Source organism: Dendrobium catenatum, unplaced genomic scaffold (genome assembly GCF_001605985.2).
Source record: "Dendrobium catenatum unplaced genomic scaffold, ASM160598v2 fragScaff_scaffold_1016, whole genome shotgun sequence".
NCBI classification, from domain to species: domain Eukaryota; kingdom Viridiplantae; phylum Streptophyta; class Magnoliopsida; order Asparagales; family Orchidaceae; genus Dendrobium; species Dendrobium catenatum.
The window spans coordinates 305710-323026 of NW_021319478.1; the positions used below are offsets into that span (position 1 = coordinate 305710).

Consider the following 17317-nt stretch of genomic DNA (forward strand, 5'->3'; position numbering starts at 1 on the left):
ACTCCGATTTCAGCAAACTTATAGTCGAACTGAACGTTTCAGAAATATAAACCTAACGACACCAAAATCAACTCAATCCGAGCCCAAATAAGTCAAAATCAATAATCCGAAGCACTGTTGGAAAGTTCGTACCACAGTTTGAGTTACCAAACGATTTCCAAACATGACGAGTTTATAGTCAAATCGAGTGGCTCGACGAGACGAATCCAACGAGCTCAAGATCCAAGAATTCTAAAATCATTAAGACCTCCAAATGTCTGATGAATGATACATGATCAAGGGATTCAATATCGGCCTTCCATCCAACCACTCCACATTTATCCTAGATCTCTCGCCTATTTACGGGTCATGCCACTCCATAAAATCTATAAATAGACCCCTCATTTCTCTTGAGAGGGGATCCAAGCAAGAAGAGAAGCAATAAGAGAAGAAAATAATAAAAAGAAGAGAATGAAGAAGCTTCTCCTCGACCACCGTCTGAGTTCGCTGGGCCACCGTCTGAGTTCGTCGGATCACCGCCTAAGGCCCTCGCCTTCTCCGGACCACCACCTGAGGCCCTCGCCTTCGCTGGACCACCACCTAAGGCCCTCACACTCGTCGGATCACCGCCTGAGACCCTCGCACTCATTGGATCACCGCCTTAGGCCCTCACCCTCATCGGATCCCCGCCCAAAGGCCTGAACTCTGTCAGACCAACATTTGAGGCCCTAAACTCCGCTAGACCATCAATTGTAGCCAGAATTCTGCCAAGTCACTGTTAGAGTACTAACTGACGCCCCAACTTCCAAGTGACGCCATATTTTACACTAGATTTCAACCATACGGTTGACATTTGTAATATGATCGCCCTCTGGGACGAGTCAGCCCACTGTGATAAACTCAAATTCTAGTCAAATTTTTTCAACTGGGCTAGGCCCCGTGGTTTTTCCCTTTTTCTAGGGTTTTTCACGTAAAAAATATTGTGTTCTCTTTGTGTGAGATGGATATCCGTGCAATGCTAAGACGTAAAATTATAACTCTATTGCCGTGTATATTCTAGCCCGCAACAATACTAATCAACCCTCACATTGTTATAATTGTTCTTTTGGTATCCCCCTTTAGAGTAACTCCTCATTTATCTTGTTAGAATTAAATGTAAATACTTGAGGGATCTCTCACTACAAATCAATGGGGTCTTTGATTTCTTTCCTTTTTGTTGTTTTCATGTATGAATCGATATTGATAGAAGCATTGTCCTTTTCACTTTATAAAAATATTAGATGTATCTCATTATAATTCTAATTCACTCCTCACACTTTTTTTTTCATTATACAACGAAGAATCGTGAAAATACGAAAGCCAAAGAATTCTAAGACTTTCTTTTCAATTAATAAATTTTATTTCATTTTTTATTGAATCCAAAAAAGAACCACCAGTTTGGTTTATTGATCTTTAATAAAAATGCAGAGTTTTTTTTTTTTGTATTGAGAAGATATAGATAGCATTTTTTATACTTGCATGTACTTTTTTATTTCCTCTTTAATTAATTCAAGATGCAACTGTCACGACCCAACCCGACCGGGACGGATCCCGCTCGCATTAGGTCGTGGCCAGACTCAATCTGATTGAACTGATTCCAGGATCTGGCTTTGGAATTTGTTTCAGAATTTTCTTCCAAACATTATACACAGAAACAGACACACAGAGCTACTATAACATCAAAATACAGCGGAACAGATCATCTATCTTTTCTTCCTCAAAAGAATCATATACAAATACAGCTCATGGCTTTCAGACAGAAGGAAAAGCATAACAGAAAAGTCACAATAGTGGCGGCAGCTCTTTAGGTTGGGCAATGACAGGTGGCTAGGTGGTGGATATGCTGGTAGCTGGCGGTGTAGAGATTATCGATGGTTGATAGTTGTGGCGGGCGGCAAGTGACTACAACACAATCAGCTGGTGGCAAAAGAAGAATTTGATCAAAATTGGACGAGCTTGCAATACATTAAAAATAAATGGAGATGTAAAAAGAAATTTATTAAAATTTATACCGTATTTTTTCATCAAACCAAATATCTATTTTTCAATATCACCTATATTCTTTTTATTACGCATTCCTTTGCAGCATTGAAGATCTCACCACTATCTTATAAATCTTTCCTTTAAGTTTGAGGGGTACTTATCTATTACAACGATATAATTGAAAACAATATTTATTTTTATGTGCATGACATTATTTGAATTTAGTAGATCTTTTTCTTGCAAATTGTATGTAAAGCTATCACTAGTCATATGTTCATAGAGGAATCATTTTATTTTCATGGGATTGATACCAACTTTTTCTAAATTCAACATGTTATGATAAAATCAATTATAGATACATTTACATATATAAAATGACAATTATAAATAACTAATGTCATTTAGATATGTATTAGCATACTTGATGTAGGGAGAGATGGATGTGTTAGCATAGAATTGAATTGGTTGTTATTAATTTTCACATAGATGATTATGAACATAATGATACTATAAACTACCTTGAAATAATAATAATATTTCACTAATATCATACAATATTACTCTAATATTGTCACGTTGTAGAATTTAATTTGAATTCTTTCTTTCTTTTATCTTTTATTATACAACAATCAGAGCTATCTAATTCATTTATCAGTAATAAACAAACTAAATAAATTTTATATTCAAAACATCAATACACATCTATATTTATTGAAAAAAAATCATATACAATACTCATGAATTAAATAATCACAACATATCCTTTTATTTATGGGTACAAAAGAATAACTAAAACAAAAAGAAATAAAACCTAAGGAATCTTAATTAGTCTCTCACTCCTAAACTTTTTTTCCTAACATGAAATCATTTAAACTACATATAATGAGTTAAACAACGGAATGCCGAGAGAGAGGGTCTTCATCCCGAGTAAAACGAAACTTTCTGCCGAGAAAGGAAGCCCGCCAAACGTCGTCCCCTGCTCTAGCTTCCGAAAATGCCATAAACAGCTATCGTCGTTGCTCGAAGTCTGCCCGAGCTGCAGAAGATCACTGAGGCGCGATATTTCAGCCGAAACAAAGATTTAACCCAATCGCGGCCGTCGACGCAATTTCCGGTTTGAGGAAACAAATTCAAATAACTTGAAAAGTCAAGTGGCTCTTAATGGGATCAAATTGGGCTGAATCAGACTAAAATCGGCTAAGGTCGGGTTAAGCTCGAGTCCGAATTTGACTCGATTCGAGTCGAATTTGGTTCGAGCCGGTGCGACGAAATCAATCGAATGAAATTGGATTCGCATAAAGATCAGTTCAAATCAAATCAGGTACGACGCAACCAAAACAAATCAATCGAGTCTAATTGAACAAAGTCGAGTCTGATCCGGCTCGAGTCGAGTCGATTCGAGCTCAAATCGGTCTTGACCGGGTTCGATTAGCTCGGTCGAAAGTGCCCGAGCACGCTCGAGCCAAAAACGAGGTCAACAGTTGATAGGATTCAGTATACTGCTACTATATGATAATGCTTCTTTTTATGACTTTTACTGCATGCATTTGGTTTGAATTTTCAAGTTCACTTGTTATAATACTTTCCTCATTATTGATTATACTTTGTCATTTCTTAGTCCATCACCATATAAGTAGACATCGCAATAATATTATTTAATTCGATATTTTAAAGATTACGTTATGATTTGCATTAATATTTTATTGGCATAGATAGTTTTTGCTTAAGTAGTTATTTCTTTCGATTTCTTTTCTATTACTTATTGATTTACTTTTTTGCTTTACTCTTTATTGCGTGCTAGAATATACGCGGCGGTAGAGTTTGTAAATTTACGTCCTAACGTTGTACGAGTATTCAGCACACAAGCAGAAAAGAAAAGTGAACACCAAGGTTTTTACGTGAAAAACCTGAAAGAGGGAAAAAACCACGGGGCCTCGCCCAGTTGCAAAATTCCACTAGTATATGTTTGAAGTACAAAGGTTGATCCGTCTTACAAATCAAGACGATCAATTTACAATCAACTTCTCACAAAGTTACAAAGTTCTGCAAATTCCCTGCGTTTCCCGAAAATCTGGCAGAGTTCCGGCGTATTCAGGCGGCGGGAAGAGCTCCGGCGGTGGTCGAGGAGAAGCTTCTTCCTTCTCCTCCTTCTTCTCTTCTTCTTCTCTCTCTTCACTTCCCTTCCCTTTGTGTAGAATGAGGGCTCTATTTATAGTTTTTCTGAAGTGTCATAGCTCGTAAATAGGTGTGAGATCATGGGCGAATAGGGAGTGGTTTGAATGGACGGCCGATATTGAACCCTTCAATTGTGCACAGTTCATTGGACATTTGGAGGCCTTAATGATGTTGGAATTCGGCGATCTTGGGCTCGTTGGATTCTTCTCGTCGAGCCGCTCGATTCGAGCATAAGCTCGTTAAAATCGGAGACCGTTTGGTAACTCAAATTGAGGTTTGAACCTTCCAACAACGCTTTGGGTCCTTGATTCGGACTCATTTGGGCTCGGATTGGGTTGATCTTGGTGTCGTTGGTTCGTATTTCCGAGACGCTCAGTTTGACTATAAGCTCGCTGAAATCGGAGTTCGGGAACTCCCGAAATTAATTTTTGAAGTTTCCCACTAGCTTTTGCCTCGAGATATATGGCCGATCAAGCTAATTTTGTGATGCTGTATCACTCTTATTGTAGACTATATAAATGAAATAAAATATTATGTACATTATTTGTTTATTCTAACATATTTAGCTTATAATTATTTGTATATTAAACTTTGTTCTTATGAGTACAAAACATATTTGATTAATCATAATTTTTTTAAATTTTATCTTGAAAGTTGAGATTACTTACTTCATTGCATCACATGTTATATCTAGGTGTTACACATGATACAGTATAGTTGACCTAATTATGAGTGGTTCGTGCGTCTCAACACAATAACAATATGATGATGCGAGTCATTAGTGCAATTAGATTTAGAAACTACAATCATAATAACTAATATTAAATCTACTATTGCTTCAAAAAAATATTATTAGACCATACTCCCTAAATAAAATAATATTTAAAGTGAATTAATTTAGTGATTCACACTTTTATATGTGATCATTTTAATTTTATAATCATTGATATAAGGTATTATAAAATTCTAAATTTGTTGAGATTCTTTCAAGTGGATTTGGCCTTACACACGGGGTGCTATAACATAGCACAAATCATTGAAAATTTAAATTATTTTAATAAAAAAAAGAAATAAATTAAGCATTAATTTAATATTTATTTACATTAGGCTTAAATCATATAAAAATATATAAAGTTAATGCTATTAATACATTTAAAATTAAATATAATGTAAATTAATTTATAAATTAAAATGTTATGTATATAAATATTTAAAAATTATGACGTGTGTATTTTATTTTGAGAAAATAGTGGCGTATATGTAAATCATTCTTTTTTAATATTTTGATTAATTAAAGTAAACTCACACATATATATAATATATAAAGAAGATCTAAATTTAAAATCTTTTGATGGAGAACTAAATCCTGCTTCTAATTTAATATAGAAGGAAGAATCCAAAACCTCCAAAATCTCAGCAGTAGCTGACGCTGATCACATTTGAGCTCCAAATCCTTTTTTGAAATTCGCGTTTCTCCAAAAAGAAAAGGGAGCCGATTGCACATCACCCAACCAATCCCCTTCGCTATTTCATTCTCGCGCTTTATATTCGTTAGAAAAACCCTCGATTCTCTCAGCTCGCGCCTCATAGGTCTCCCGTCTCCGCCATCCCGCGCTTAAGGAGGTTACGGTTGCTTCGCCGACCTCTCGATCGACACTTCTCTTCTCGCGAATCCGAACGATTCTCGATTTAAACGAAATATCTTCTCATTGCTTGGCTTTCCGCACATTCTCGCAGGCTTTGTAGATTCCGCCCATCATTGCTTCAATCCCGATGGTCGCTGGGGTTGCGATTTACACGGGATATTGTTTTTGAGGTAGCGTACCGATTCTAGGTGCTTCGGCGAGGTTTGTTTGATCCTTAGGGTTTTTTTTATTCTTTGGGTTTGGAGCCATTCTCTTTATTCGTCAATGCAGACGCGTTTCGATTGAAGAGAGTTGCTGATTGCATTGTGATATTGACTTTGCTTTGGCGTTTTTTATGGGTTTTTAACTTTTAGAATATTGCTTTGCCGGTTTATTGGTTGTTCGAATACCTTACTGTTACTTTGAAACTTAGAAGAATTGATTTCTTTGGTATTTGGGTGGATTGAGCTCGTCTGAGCTTATTTTTGAAGTTAAAGGCATCTTCTTTTCGGACGGTGAATTAGATGGCAATCTCAATCGGTGCTGCCGAGATTTGATTTTCCAGTGGCTTCTTTTATAAAGCAGAATCAAGAATTTACTATTTGCAAGAAACTACCATCAACGTACCACGTGATTTCAGGATGTGGGTGGTTGATTCCCTGAAGAATGGTCCCATTGAGAGGGACGTTGAGCAGGTAAAAAAACATTATCTGTCTTATTTTTTGTCGACTAGTTTATTAATAGCTTGTGATTCCTTTGGTATAGAGTCTTATGAACTTTTTTGATCATTAATTTGAAAGTTAGCTTCAACATCTTTTATCCCACTACGTGTGGTCATCTATATTAATCTTTTTTCTCCATTGTGTATTATTAAGAGTCAAATTCTTTTTTAAATCTAATTAACAACGTCATTTTAATACTTTCTAAAGCCTTTTTAGGTTTACTTCTATATTTTTTTTAACATAGATTGGATTTAATACATCCAATCTTCTAACCAGGTCATTGGAAGAAGGATGCTTTATGTGACCAAACCATCTAAGACGACTATCTCTAATCTTATATGTCACTGGAGCTACTCCAACCTTTTCACATATGTACTCATTTCACATTTTGTCTCTAAGTGTCAAGCCACTCATTCACCTGAGCATTCTCATCTCTGTAACACTTAACTTAATTTTAGGGGTGTCAATTATTGACCAGACCTGAAGCTCACCCGAAAAATACAGGTTCGGGTCGACGGGTCTGGTTTGGGTTCCAATTTTTGATCCGTTTGAAAAATCAGGTCAGGTACGTATGAAACTGTTAACCCGAATTTGATCTGGTTTGACTCGAGTTCACTTCGGACCTTTCCAATCAACCCATGCGGGCGCCTCGCCTCGGACCTAAGTGATCGAGTCCCTTTCGGAGCTCGCGCTCGTTGCGCTCACACCCGTAGTTACTTAGGCCTACACGCGTAGTCCCTCAAGCAGCCCACCCGCAGGCCCGCTCCCTCCTGCACGGTCCCCCCCTCGCTTAGTCGCCAACAATTGAGCTCTCACCCACAAGTCGTGCACTCCCTCCCGTGCTGCCCCCCCTCACCTGTGCCTGCAGTCTCGCTCGCACAGGCACAACCCCGCACATGGCTTGTGCTCTACTCAAGTGCCGCACTCGCATTTTTCTATTAGGCTGGGTTAACCCGGTAACTCGGCGGGTTGGGTTCGGGTCTGAATTTCTAACCCATTTGTCTAATCGGGTAAGATTAGTTGAAGACGGGCCAGTTTTGGGTTTGACCCGAACCTGACCCAAAAACTCATTTTAACACCCTTAATTTTATACTTCTCTTTTAATGACCAACTTTTTTTTGCGCCATAAGCATTGAAGATCTCACCACTATCTTATAAATATTTCATTTAAGTTTGAGGGGTATTTTTCTATTACACAACAAGCCTGATGCATTCCTTCACTTCAACCATCCAACTTGAATTCTACTATTAATATTCACAATCTATTTCACCATCGCTTTGAACAATAGACCCGAGACATCAAAACATGCAGTCTTTTGCTGAAAAAAATGTTAAATTAAAAATTACCTAAATCCAACATCTCATATTTTTTTTTAAATTTAACATCCATGTAGTTTGTGCATCACCCATAAATGTAAATTTATTATATTTTTGTGAACAATAGATTATTGGCTTGTATTCTTCTTTCAAGGTGCAAACAATAAGGACTTTAATTATTGATGATGGAGCCAAGCGTTGGATATGCGTGCATGAAGCATGTTTCCTTGCCATAAGAGTTGACTTTTCTTCCAGAAATAGGTGAAATTTTAAATTGGAGTGAGTTTAAAAATTAAATTAGCGTAAGGAGCGTAATTGAGAAATAATTTAAAAAAGAAGTAGAATCGCCAATGTTTGACACATTTTGCATTCTGTGCATTCAACTTGAGAGAGAGAGAGAGAGAGACGGGAGAGAGAGAGAGAGAGAGAGAGAGAGAGAGGGATATTTATGTACTCTTTTATTTTTTGGTTGATTATATTTTGTAATTTTATTTTGGTTACCCTATGATGGAAGGCAACTGATGATCATGCTAGGTTGATGCTCTTAGGTTGTCTCTTCCATTCCGTCACTTTGTTGCTTTGGTTTCCCCTTGACAATTGTCCCTTGGATGCTATATGGATACTTCGGTTTTTCCCCCCTTGGTGCTTCAGTTTTCCCCTCCTTGGCAGCTGTGTTGTTGCTCCGTTTTTCCCCCCTTGGTGCTTCGGTTTCCCCCTCCTTGGCAGCTGTGTTGTTGCTTCGGTTTTCCCCCCTTTATGCTATGTGAATGCTTCGTTTTTCCCCATTGGCAACTGTCCCTTCGGTCCTTGTTTGTTGCAGTTTTGATCACTACAGGAAAACACGCGAATTACCGGCGGATGTGGCGCCGAAATTAGGACGTTTTTCAACGGGCGAAAACGACCCGTTTTTTGTCGGTAATTCGTCGGAACATGCGTCGGAGAAATTTCCGACGCAATATTCGCGTCGGAAATAAATTATCGACGCGGCCAAAACCGGCGTATGAATTTCCGCCGAAAAGTGCGACGAAAACCTATGGTTCCGTCGGAATATCTATGCTTTCCGGCGGATTTCGTCCGCCGGTAATAAGGGGTTTTCTTGTAGTGGATGAGTTTTTATTGGCTGGATATATGGTGTTTTACCTACCCGCAATTTATTTCTCTTTCCCCATTTTCTTCCATATAAATAGGGGTTGTTTTCTCACTGGTTATGGGACAATTTTTTCGAAGAATTTGCATACAAACATGCGGGTTTTTTCTAGCTTGCGAGCTAGCCTCCTTTCTCCTTCCCTTTTATTATTTCTTCTTCGTCTTCAACCTCTTCTTCTCTATCCATTGTTCTCGCCCCATCTGTATCCTTCTCTTGTGAGCTTGGTGGTGTCTGCTGTCACGTTTTGGTTGGTATTTGCCAGATGAGTGTGGACTCGTGCCATATCGTTTCAATGGTAGATTCCATGTTAGATCTATCCTTTGAGCACCTATCCTTTATATTTCGAGCTTTTCATGTGAGGTGATCGCTTGTTGGTTGTTCTAAGGGTTTATTTATATTTTCCTAAGTGTTTTTCCCTTCGAATTTCGTAAGCTACTTTCTAAAATTTGTTTCTACTTTTAGTTTTTTAAAATGTGGATGTTTATGCTTTATTGAAAGGAAGAATTTTCTAATTGCTTTCCTAAGTGTTCTTCATAAAATATTTAGAAACTTATGTTGCATCAGAGAGAGAGAGAGCAGAAAGAAAGAGAGATGGAGAGAGAGATGATGGAAGAGAGTATTTTTTATATAATATTATACATATTTTTTAGATTATATTATTTAAATATTATTTTTATATAATATTTTTACATATTTATATTAAAATAATTTTATTTTTATTAAATTAATTTGAAATGTAAGTTTTTTTAACATGATGAATATTATAACTATTTTATTTATTTTAAGATCAATGGAGAAAAAGGATTCATGTAGCCGACCCCACGTAGTGGGATAAAGGCTTGATGTTGTTGTTGTATAATGCTCCTTACGCTAATTTAATTTTTAAAGGCACTCCAATTTAAAATATCACCTCAGAAATATGCTGCCCTCTAAATTTTAATTCATATCATTTGATGTATCAAGTGGCACTTAATTCTCGCTTGACTTTAGCTAGATAAATTTATGTTGTCTATCAAATGATTTTACATGTTTGCTGATTTTTCTGTCATCATGTTGATGTTTCTTTTTTACATATTCCCTTAAACTGATTTAAACTTGGATGTATGAATTGTTTAAGCTATTATGTGCATGGGCTGTTATCAGGCAACCTTCAGCTAATATGGAACAGTTTGGAGATGTTGAAGTTGAGTCGGAGAGGCTAAATTAAAGTGTTTTTGCTGGCTTATTTTCCTTCTTTTTCTTAACATCAATTTCCAATAATTCATAGGACTCCATTGCAATTATGGACGACTCCCATTTGTTGGAATTTTTATACCCTGAACATCTTTGCAGTTTGTGAATATGCTTTGAACTAAGTTTGTTTAGACTAGAAATAAAAAAGAACTAGCCGGTTGTTCAGAGCGAACGACAAAGCTGTACATTTTTGGCACAATGTATAATGTCATGTTAGGAAAATCCTCTGACCATTTTCAGTGTTACTTGTTTAATAGGCGCTGGAGAAATCAGTTTGTTTTTTATGCTACTGACCCTTACACGATCTTAACTTTATTCGACTATGAACGTTTATTCTCTGCTTGCTTTAGTTGTCAAACCTCCAAAACTTGCAGTTTGCAACACAATATTAAAGCCAAGTAATAGCACCTGCCCTTGGCATGCGGTGTGTTAATGACATCATTTTGTTTTTCCTCAGGCGCTCACAGCACTGAAGAAAGGAGCATATCTACTTAAGTATGGGCGTCGAGGGAAGCCAAAATTCTGCCCATTCAAGCTTTCTACTGTATGCATCTGAATGCTATATGTATTAATTAGAATTTCTTTTGTTAATATTTTTTAATTATTTACCTCTTTGGCTTCCTAAATTCTATAATATATTTCTTTTAATTATTTCATGCTCATTAAATTAGTTGTAATTTGCCCTTTTCTACAATTTATGTTTCTCTGTTCTTAAAACTAATTGCTGCAAGAGTAAAGAACTTAATACTAATAGAAGCACCAATAGTAATAACTCAAAATTTTAAAATAATTACCTTTGATAGTTTCATTCATCTTAAGTCCATCTATTTTGAAATTCCGGATATACCGGCCATCATTTCTCTTCCAATGTTTCAGCAAATGCTGCTAAAGTAGCTTATTGGGAATAATCAATATAACTCTCAAGCTGAAATAAAGGGGCAAGTGTGGATGTTTCTCTTGCCTACAACATGGATACGTTTTTGCATATATTTTGATTAAAATTAGACTATGTGACATTTCATTAGTGGTAATTGCATTTCAGGATTATTTTTAAATATTATAAAAGGGTAGTTTTTATATTCTAAAACACTCCTACATTTTAAATGTACTTAACCCTCGTAAGTTATGTTTTGAAATGTTTGAAAAGTTGAATGCCTACTAAAAATCAACAACCTTATAGTCACAATCATCCATCATCATTTGCTTCATCTCAAATATTTGGGATTTTAATGAATTCTCCTTCTATATTTATTCTTGTTAAGTGTTATTTGGATGCTAACTTGATTTTGAGCATATTATACAACTTCTAAATATCTTTAAATACTTAGTAGTGAGATTTGACGAAGAAATTGCGAAAAACCAGATTTTTACCTCTCAACCATAGCTTTTCCTTTTTCCTTACCTAGACTTGCTCTCGATTTTTTTGATTTAGGTCTACACGAGAAAGCTTTCGATTGAAGGAGATTATGTGAAAGGAAGTTACTTAAATACTTAGTAGTGAGATTTGATTATGTTTAATAGAGTAATAAATTCATCAATCATTAAACACACTTCATCACCTTTCATCACAGTCATTTGATTGCATATCCACCGGTACATGCGAAGGTGATAGGTACCACTTGAGTATTTCAAGTGATTCCTATCGGATCTAAGCCAAATCACTAATAATCCGCTGTTTTCTATGGACAACAGCCACCAAGCACAAAAACAGTGGAAAAATCTGAGAAGAATCGTAGAGAGAATAGGAGAAACAATTGCAAACGATAGAAATTTCACTAGACGATGCAAAGACAATAAAGATACAAGTTTCCTTCAATCCGAGAGGAAGGAAAAACTCTCCAACAATCTCCGGCAACGCCAAGAGCCCAAGCAAGAAAACCTAGAAGACAAATCTCTTTTCAAAATCAAGATGAAACCCTAATCCCCTCATAACTCCCTATTAATACAATCTAATTCAAATTAAAAGCAAAAGGACTTCTCTACTCTTCCTTCTCCCTCCAAAAATACTTAAACTATGTTTGAATTGCAAGTGGACCCCACCCCCACCTCTATTCCCCCTTCCGCCTACTCCCTGGGAAGCCTCCGCCTCAAGTAAACCTGGACCGGCCGGTCCAGGTTGAGCCGGTCCATGCTGGACCGGCATAACAGAAGGCTAGTGAATTTGTCGGAATTAAGTTACTTCAACTAGGGGTGTAAATGAGCCGAGCTTGTCGTTAGCTGGTTTGAACTCGACTCGTTAACGAGCTCATGAGTCCAATTTATCGAGTCACGAGTTCGAACTCGAGCCTATAGTCGAGCCCGCATATTATGTGAGCTCGAGCTTAGCTAGGCTCGGCTCGTAAGCTGGTTGAGCCGCTCATTTAAATTTAAATATATTTAAGTTCTAATTTTAAAATAATATAATTCAATATATACTAAATATTTTTAATTATTTCACAAGTCAAGCTCGAGTAAATGAGCCGAGCTTGAAATTAATAATTTTCGAACAAGCCGAGCCAGAGCTCAGTAAACGAGCTCGAGCTCAGCAAGAGTTAAATAAGCTTAGCTCTAGTAGGCAAATACTCGGCTCGACGACTCATTTACATTCCTAATTACTCCTGTAATTTTAATAAAGGAAGCTTCAGAAACAAATCATTCAAATAAAAATTAATTTTATAACTTTTACATCCTTGCAAATTAACACATATTTTTATATATCAAATTAATTCATTTGATGAGCAGAGCAGAATGTCATGCTTTTTAATGATTTTTGTGAAATTTGGGATTTTAGGGTGTAATTGACTGAGGTGAGTCAAATTAGTTTTCAACCTTAGGAAACATTGAGCATTACAAACTTTGCGCCAACCTAAGGGCAAGGGTTTTTTTATAGAAAGGAGAAACTCGAAATTTAAGACAAAAGTCAGATAGATCCCATCGTAGATGAGCCAAATATTCATAGAGGATTTACATGGTATTGAGCACCCACCAATGCAATTGGATCTCGTTGGAGGCAGCAACATCATGCCGCATGTGAAGGACTGAATGGTCTGGTTCAACCAAGACATCTATACACGAGACATTTTAGCCTTTTTCGCAACCTTTTGGGAATAAAAAAATGTTTTTTTAAGAGTCGACATATTCATTGTGCTGAACTGGACCTTTTGTGAGATTTTTGCATTGTTTTGAGCTTGTTCGGTCACTTGATTAATTTTGAGTAAATTGATTGTTGGCTTCGTTCTTTTGAATTGCTTGCGCTTTTCATTAAAGTTGTGCTATTTTTTTTAGAAAAAAGCTTTTTTAATAACCCAACTAAATTAATATTTATTTTGGAAGGAAAGAAAAAAAGGCATGTAAATTAAAATTGGAATGTAAGATTGCGCTTGGAAATTTTCTTATAATCTTGACAAAATATGGTTTTTTTGGCTTTATATTATCAACATTATATTTTTGGCATGTCACATTTGCAAAAATGTAATAACCAATATATTGCAACTTAATATTTGCAATATTATCGGATAATAATTGTTATGCCTGATCAACTATAATGTATCTCAAGGTATGCAATTTCTATAGCATTTGGCAGAAGGGACTCATCTGTTAAACATGAGAATCGTACTTATCCAGCTGTTTAGAACTTCTACACTAGCTTTACTAGGATCTCTTTAATTTGAAACCTTCTTATGTTGTAGCAAATATTGCTTAAGAGCTTTGGAACTTGGATTCAAAAACTTAGAATTACGAAACTGGAATTGGGCACTAATATATTAGAACTACCACATGAATGGTATGAATTATATTTGAAGATTATTGCGTCAGTCATTGCTGTACACCCCAGTTTTGGTGCTTCTTATGACACTGCAAGTTGCAAAGTATCTAATTGCTATTATCTCTTACACTTTATTGATATTGCTTTATTCCCAAAATGTCATGCATTTCTACTGATATCGTGTTTGGTAAACTGTGTTTGTAGACACGAGCTAGAAATTTCTTTCTAGTGCCAGTGGCCAATACTGTTTTGAAGTCATCCAACCCTTTTATTCCATTAGTGATACATATTTTTAACAGAAAAAAAAAGCCATTGTTTTTAAACTTTATCCAATTTTCTTCAAGTCTTAGATTAAAGTGTTGCCCTGTTCTGTTGGCTAAACTTTAATTATGTATTCTTTAATTTTCAGGACGAGATTTCGTTGATCTGGTATGCTGGAAAAGACGAGAAGCAACTCGTACTTAAATCTGTTTCAAAAATTATACCTGGACAACGTACCGTAAGTATATTTTCCTGCAATTCTAGTAGACACGATTGATTTGACAGTTTCCACCATCTGTTAAGCTTCCGGAAAAGATAATTTTTGTGGAGGCTGAAAATATTATTAGAATTTTTAAATCACCTGCTAATATTTTAAATTGCTTTTGACTTGCCGTATATTGCAGGATCTCTATAAAGGAATTTTGTTTAAAATTTTCCCGGGCTCTATATGCAAATAAAAACTAGCATTGCACATAAACATTATCTTGTTCTCGAGGATATGCTCATTTCATACCAACTCAACTTAAACCCAAAAATGAAAGGAGATTGCAATAACCAAAATCATAGGTGCTCTGTTATTGTGTTTCAGGGCTGTTAACTGCATGAACTTGAAATGTTAATTTATTTGATTGTGGCATAGGCGTAAATGCCATATTAATAGAAAGCTAGGAACCTTTTGCATGGAAGCATATAGTTGTATAAGCTATTTAGAAAATCATGTTCATGCTTGCCTTGATCGACTTAAAGAATGTGACACATTTTATCATGTTTATTGGATCCAAAATGTTTGGTGGAAAATAGTTGAAGCCTAGTTGAGATCGCTTGACTATAAAAAAATGCTGTGATCGGTAGAAGATTGAGTCGGATCGCCAAATGTCCTAACTAAATTTGTACAAAGAACTTGATCGTATTCTTCATAAAAATTGAAAAACTTGACTAAGCAAAAGTTCATGAACTCAAAGAGAGGAAAAGAGAGTAATAACTCTAGATTTGCTGAGAATTTCCTAGAATGTTTTACCTAATGTTGCATAGCTGCTCATAATGCTTGATTCCCTATTTACAAAATGAGGCCAAGGTTGACGCTACAAGATGAGTTATATAGGATTCAAATCACCATGATGGTAGTTAAATATAAGATGTTGCTAGTTGTGCAATGACCGAGTAGTCATCTCACTTGTTTGCAAGTATCTCTATTGAGCACAGCCTAGAGAAGGATAAGGGCAAGCTTTTCGGGTGAGTACTGTGAGTACCATTAGTAGAATGTTTTTTGCACCCTTGAATGGGTATGTAAAGACCGGTTCAGCTGCACTGGCTCCCCCTATTTAATAGAAGCTCGCGGGAGGGAGATCGCAGTCCAGGCGGACCGCAAGCGACGCGCTTGCGTGCGTAACGCTTCCTGAACGGCTCAGATTGCATCATTGATTGGATTTCCGTATAAGGATGAAAAGTAACGACTCCTCTCACGGGATATTGTTAGTTCACTCATTCCGGCAGAAGAAATCGCGAGAGGAAAAGTTCCTGTTGAAGAGGAACGGCTGAGAGGAAGAAAGAAGAAGAATGTTTGTTTTTTTTTCTATGTGTATAAATCCTTACTTATTTCTTCATCTAAACAATGAGGGTGTTTCATTAAGGGCAAAGGAAAAGATTTGAAAATTGAGAGAAAGAATTTGGGAAATGAAGAAGAAGAATTTTGGGTTGGAATAATCCTCTTTTTGTAAGTGATTTTCTTATCATACATATTATGTTAGAATTTGTAGAATAAAATTATTAAAATTTATTTTATGACAATTTTAGAAGGGAAAGGAAGAAATCAAAAATAGGAGGGAGTCCGACTCAGTAAGAAAGAAAGGTCCTTTGAGGTAAAAGATACGAGTTAAGAATTTTATGTCTTATCTATTTTGGAGAAATTCTTAATGTTAATATCGATTGGATTATAAAGAATTTAACTAATCTTGTGTGGAGGTGAAGTCTCGACACTAATAAGAGAATTTTCCGGGAGATCAAAATTGTAGTAAGAAAGATCGGCACAGGAGTTGAAAGTTGGAAAGTATTGAAGCCAAGACCTACAAGTGGGTAATCATTGTGTTTAGACATTTAATTGTTGCACTTATATTTATCGTTGAATTTCTTGTTAAAATTTTCTAAGTAATAATTTTACTTATCTTATCATGTTATCATGTGAAAGGATTTAATTGTATATGTGAGTATGAAATTTTGACATTTAATGAATTTAAATGTATGATATTATGAATATAAATGTATATGTAAAGAAAAAGGAAGTGAAGAAAGAATGAGAACAAGAATGACATTATCTATATCATAAATAAAAAGCATAAATGAATGAATGATAAAAGGGAAAATGATATGCAGGCAAATTACAGAAGTCACCCCCGTATGGTACTAGCTTAGGAAGCAATGTACCCGTGCACGTTAAATTGAAATGGAAAAGGAAAAGAGAAAAGAAAATGAAAATGATTGTACCTTTGGTACATTTAGATGGTGCTCCTGTACTAATTAAATAGGAAAATGAATATATGTTAAAGTAAAGTATTTTATGTATGTAAATGAATATGTTATGAGATGTATAAACAACTGGATGAAATAAAATGAAGAAAGAAAAGAAATATATGTCACTTGTTAAATGAATAGACTTACATTAGAAATTGGTTGTATAGTACTTTATACATGATAATGATTACCTTATGAGTTTACGCTGTAAGCTCAACCTACTAAATTAATGTTTCAGGTAAATTTCCAAAGAAGAAGAAATGGATGAAAGGAAATAGTGCGTTTATAGAAGACGGCGCAACATTGAAAATATATAAATTACGACTGATGCGAATGCTTAGTTTTGGCATAGATTGATTAGAGTTTTTTTGAGGTTAGTGGCTCTTCAATTGTTGAAAAGCTTTATGTTAATGTGTTATTAAATAAAATGAAATATTACTACTGTCCGACTTGTCATTCCCGCCTCGTTAGATCGACCATTCGGGTTGAGTCGTGACAGGGTACAAGTTTTGAATCATTTGGTCAAGTTAGACAACTGTGTGAGAAGTTTTTATATGGTAGCTTGGTGCTTAGTGACATATGA

At 35.8% G+C, this 17317-nt stretch overlaps 1 protein-coding gene across 5 annotated transcripts in view; it reads left to right on the plus strand.

The window, feature by feature from the left end:
* Nucleotides 1-5779: 5779 nt before the first annotated feature.
* The window catches only part of LOC110114309 (PH, RCC1 and FYVE domains-containing protein 1), a 45153-nt gene continuing 33615 nt past the window's right edge, over nucleotides 5780-17317 (plus strand). For 2 of the 5 annotated variants that reach the window (XM_020847152.2, XM_020847150.2), the window contains exons 1-3: nucleotides 5780-6496; nucleotides 10678-10764; nucleotides 14375-14464. In XM_020847152.2, coding sequence (XP_020702811.1) covers nucleotides 6443-6496; nucleotides 10678-10764; nucleotides 14375-14464 — 231 coding nt within the window. In that variant the 5' untranslated portion in view covers nucleotides 5780-6442. The remainder of the gene's footprint in view (nucleotides 6497-10677; nucleotides 10765-14374; nucleotides 14465-17317) is intronic. The other 3 variants (XM_020847151.2, XM_028697838.1, XM_020847153.2) reach the window with 3 other exon arrangements.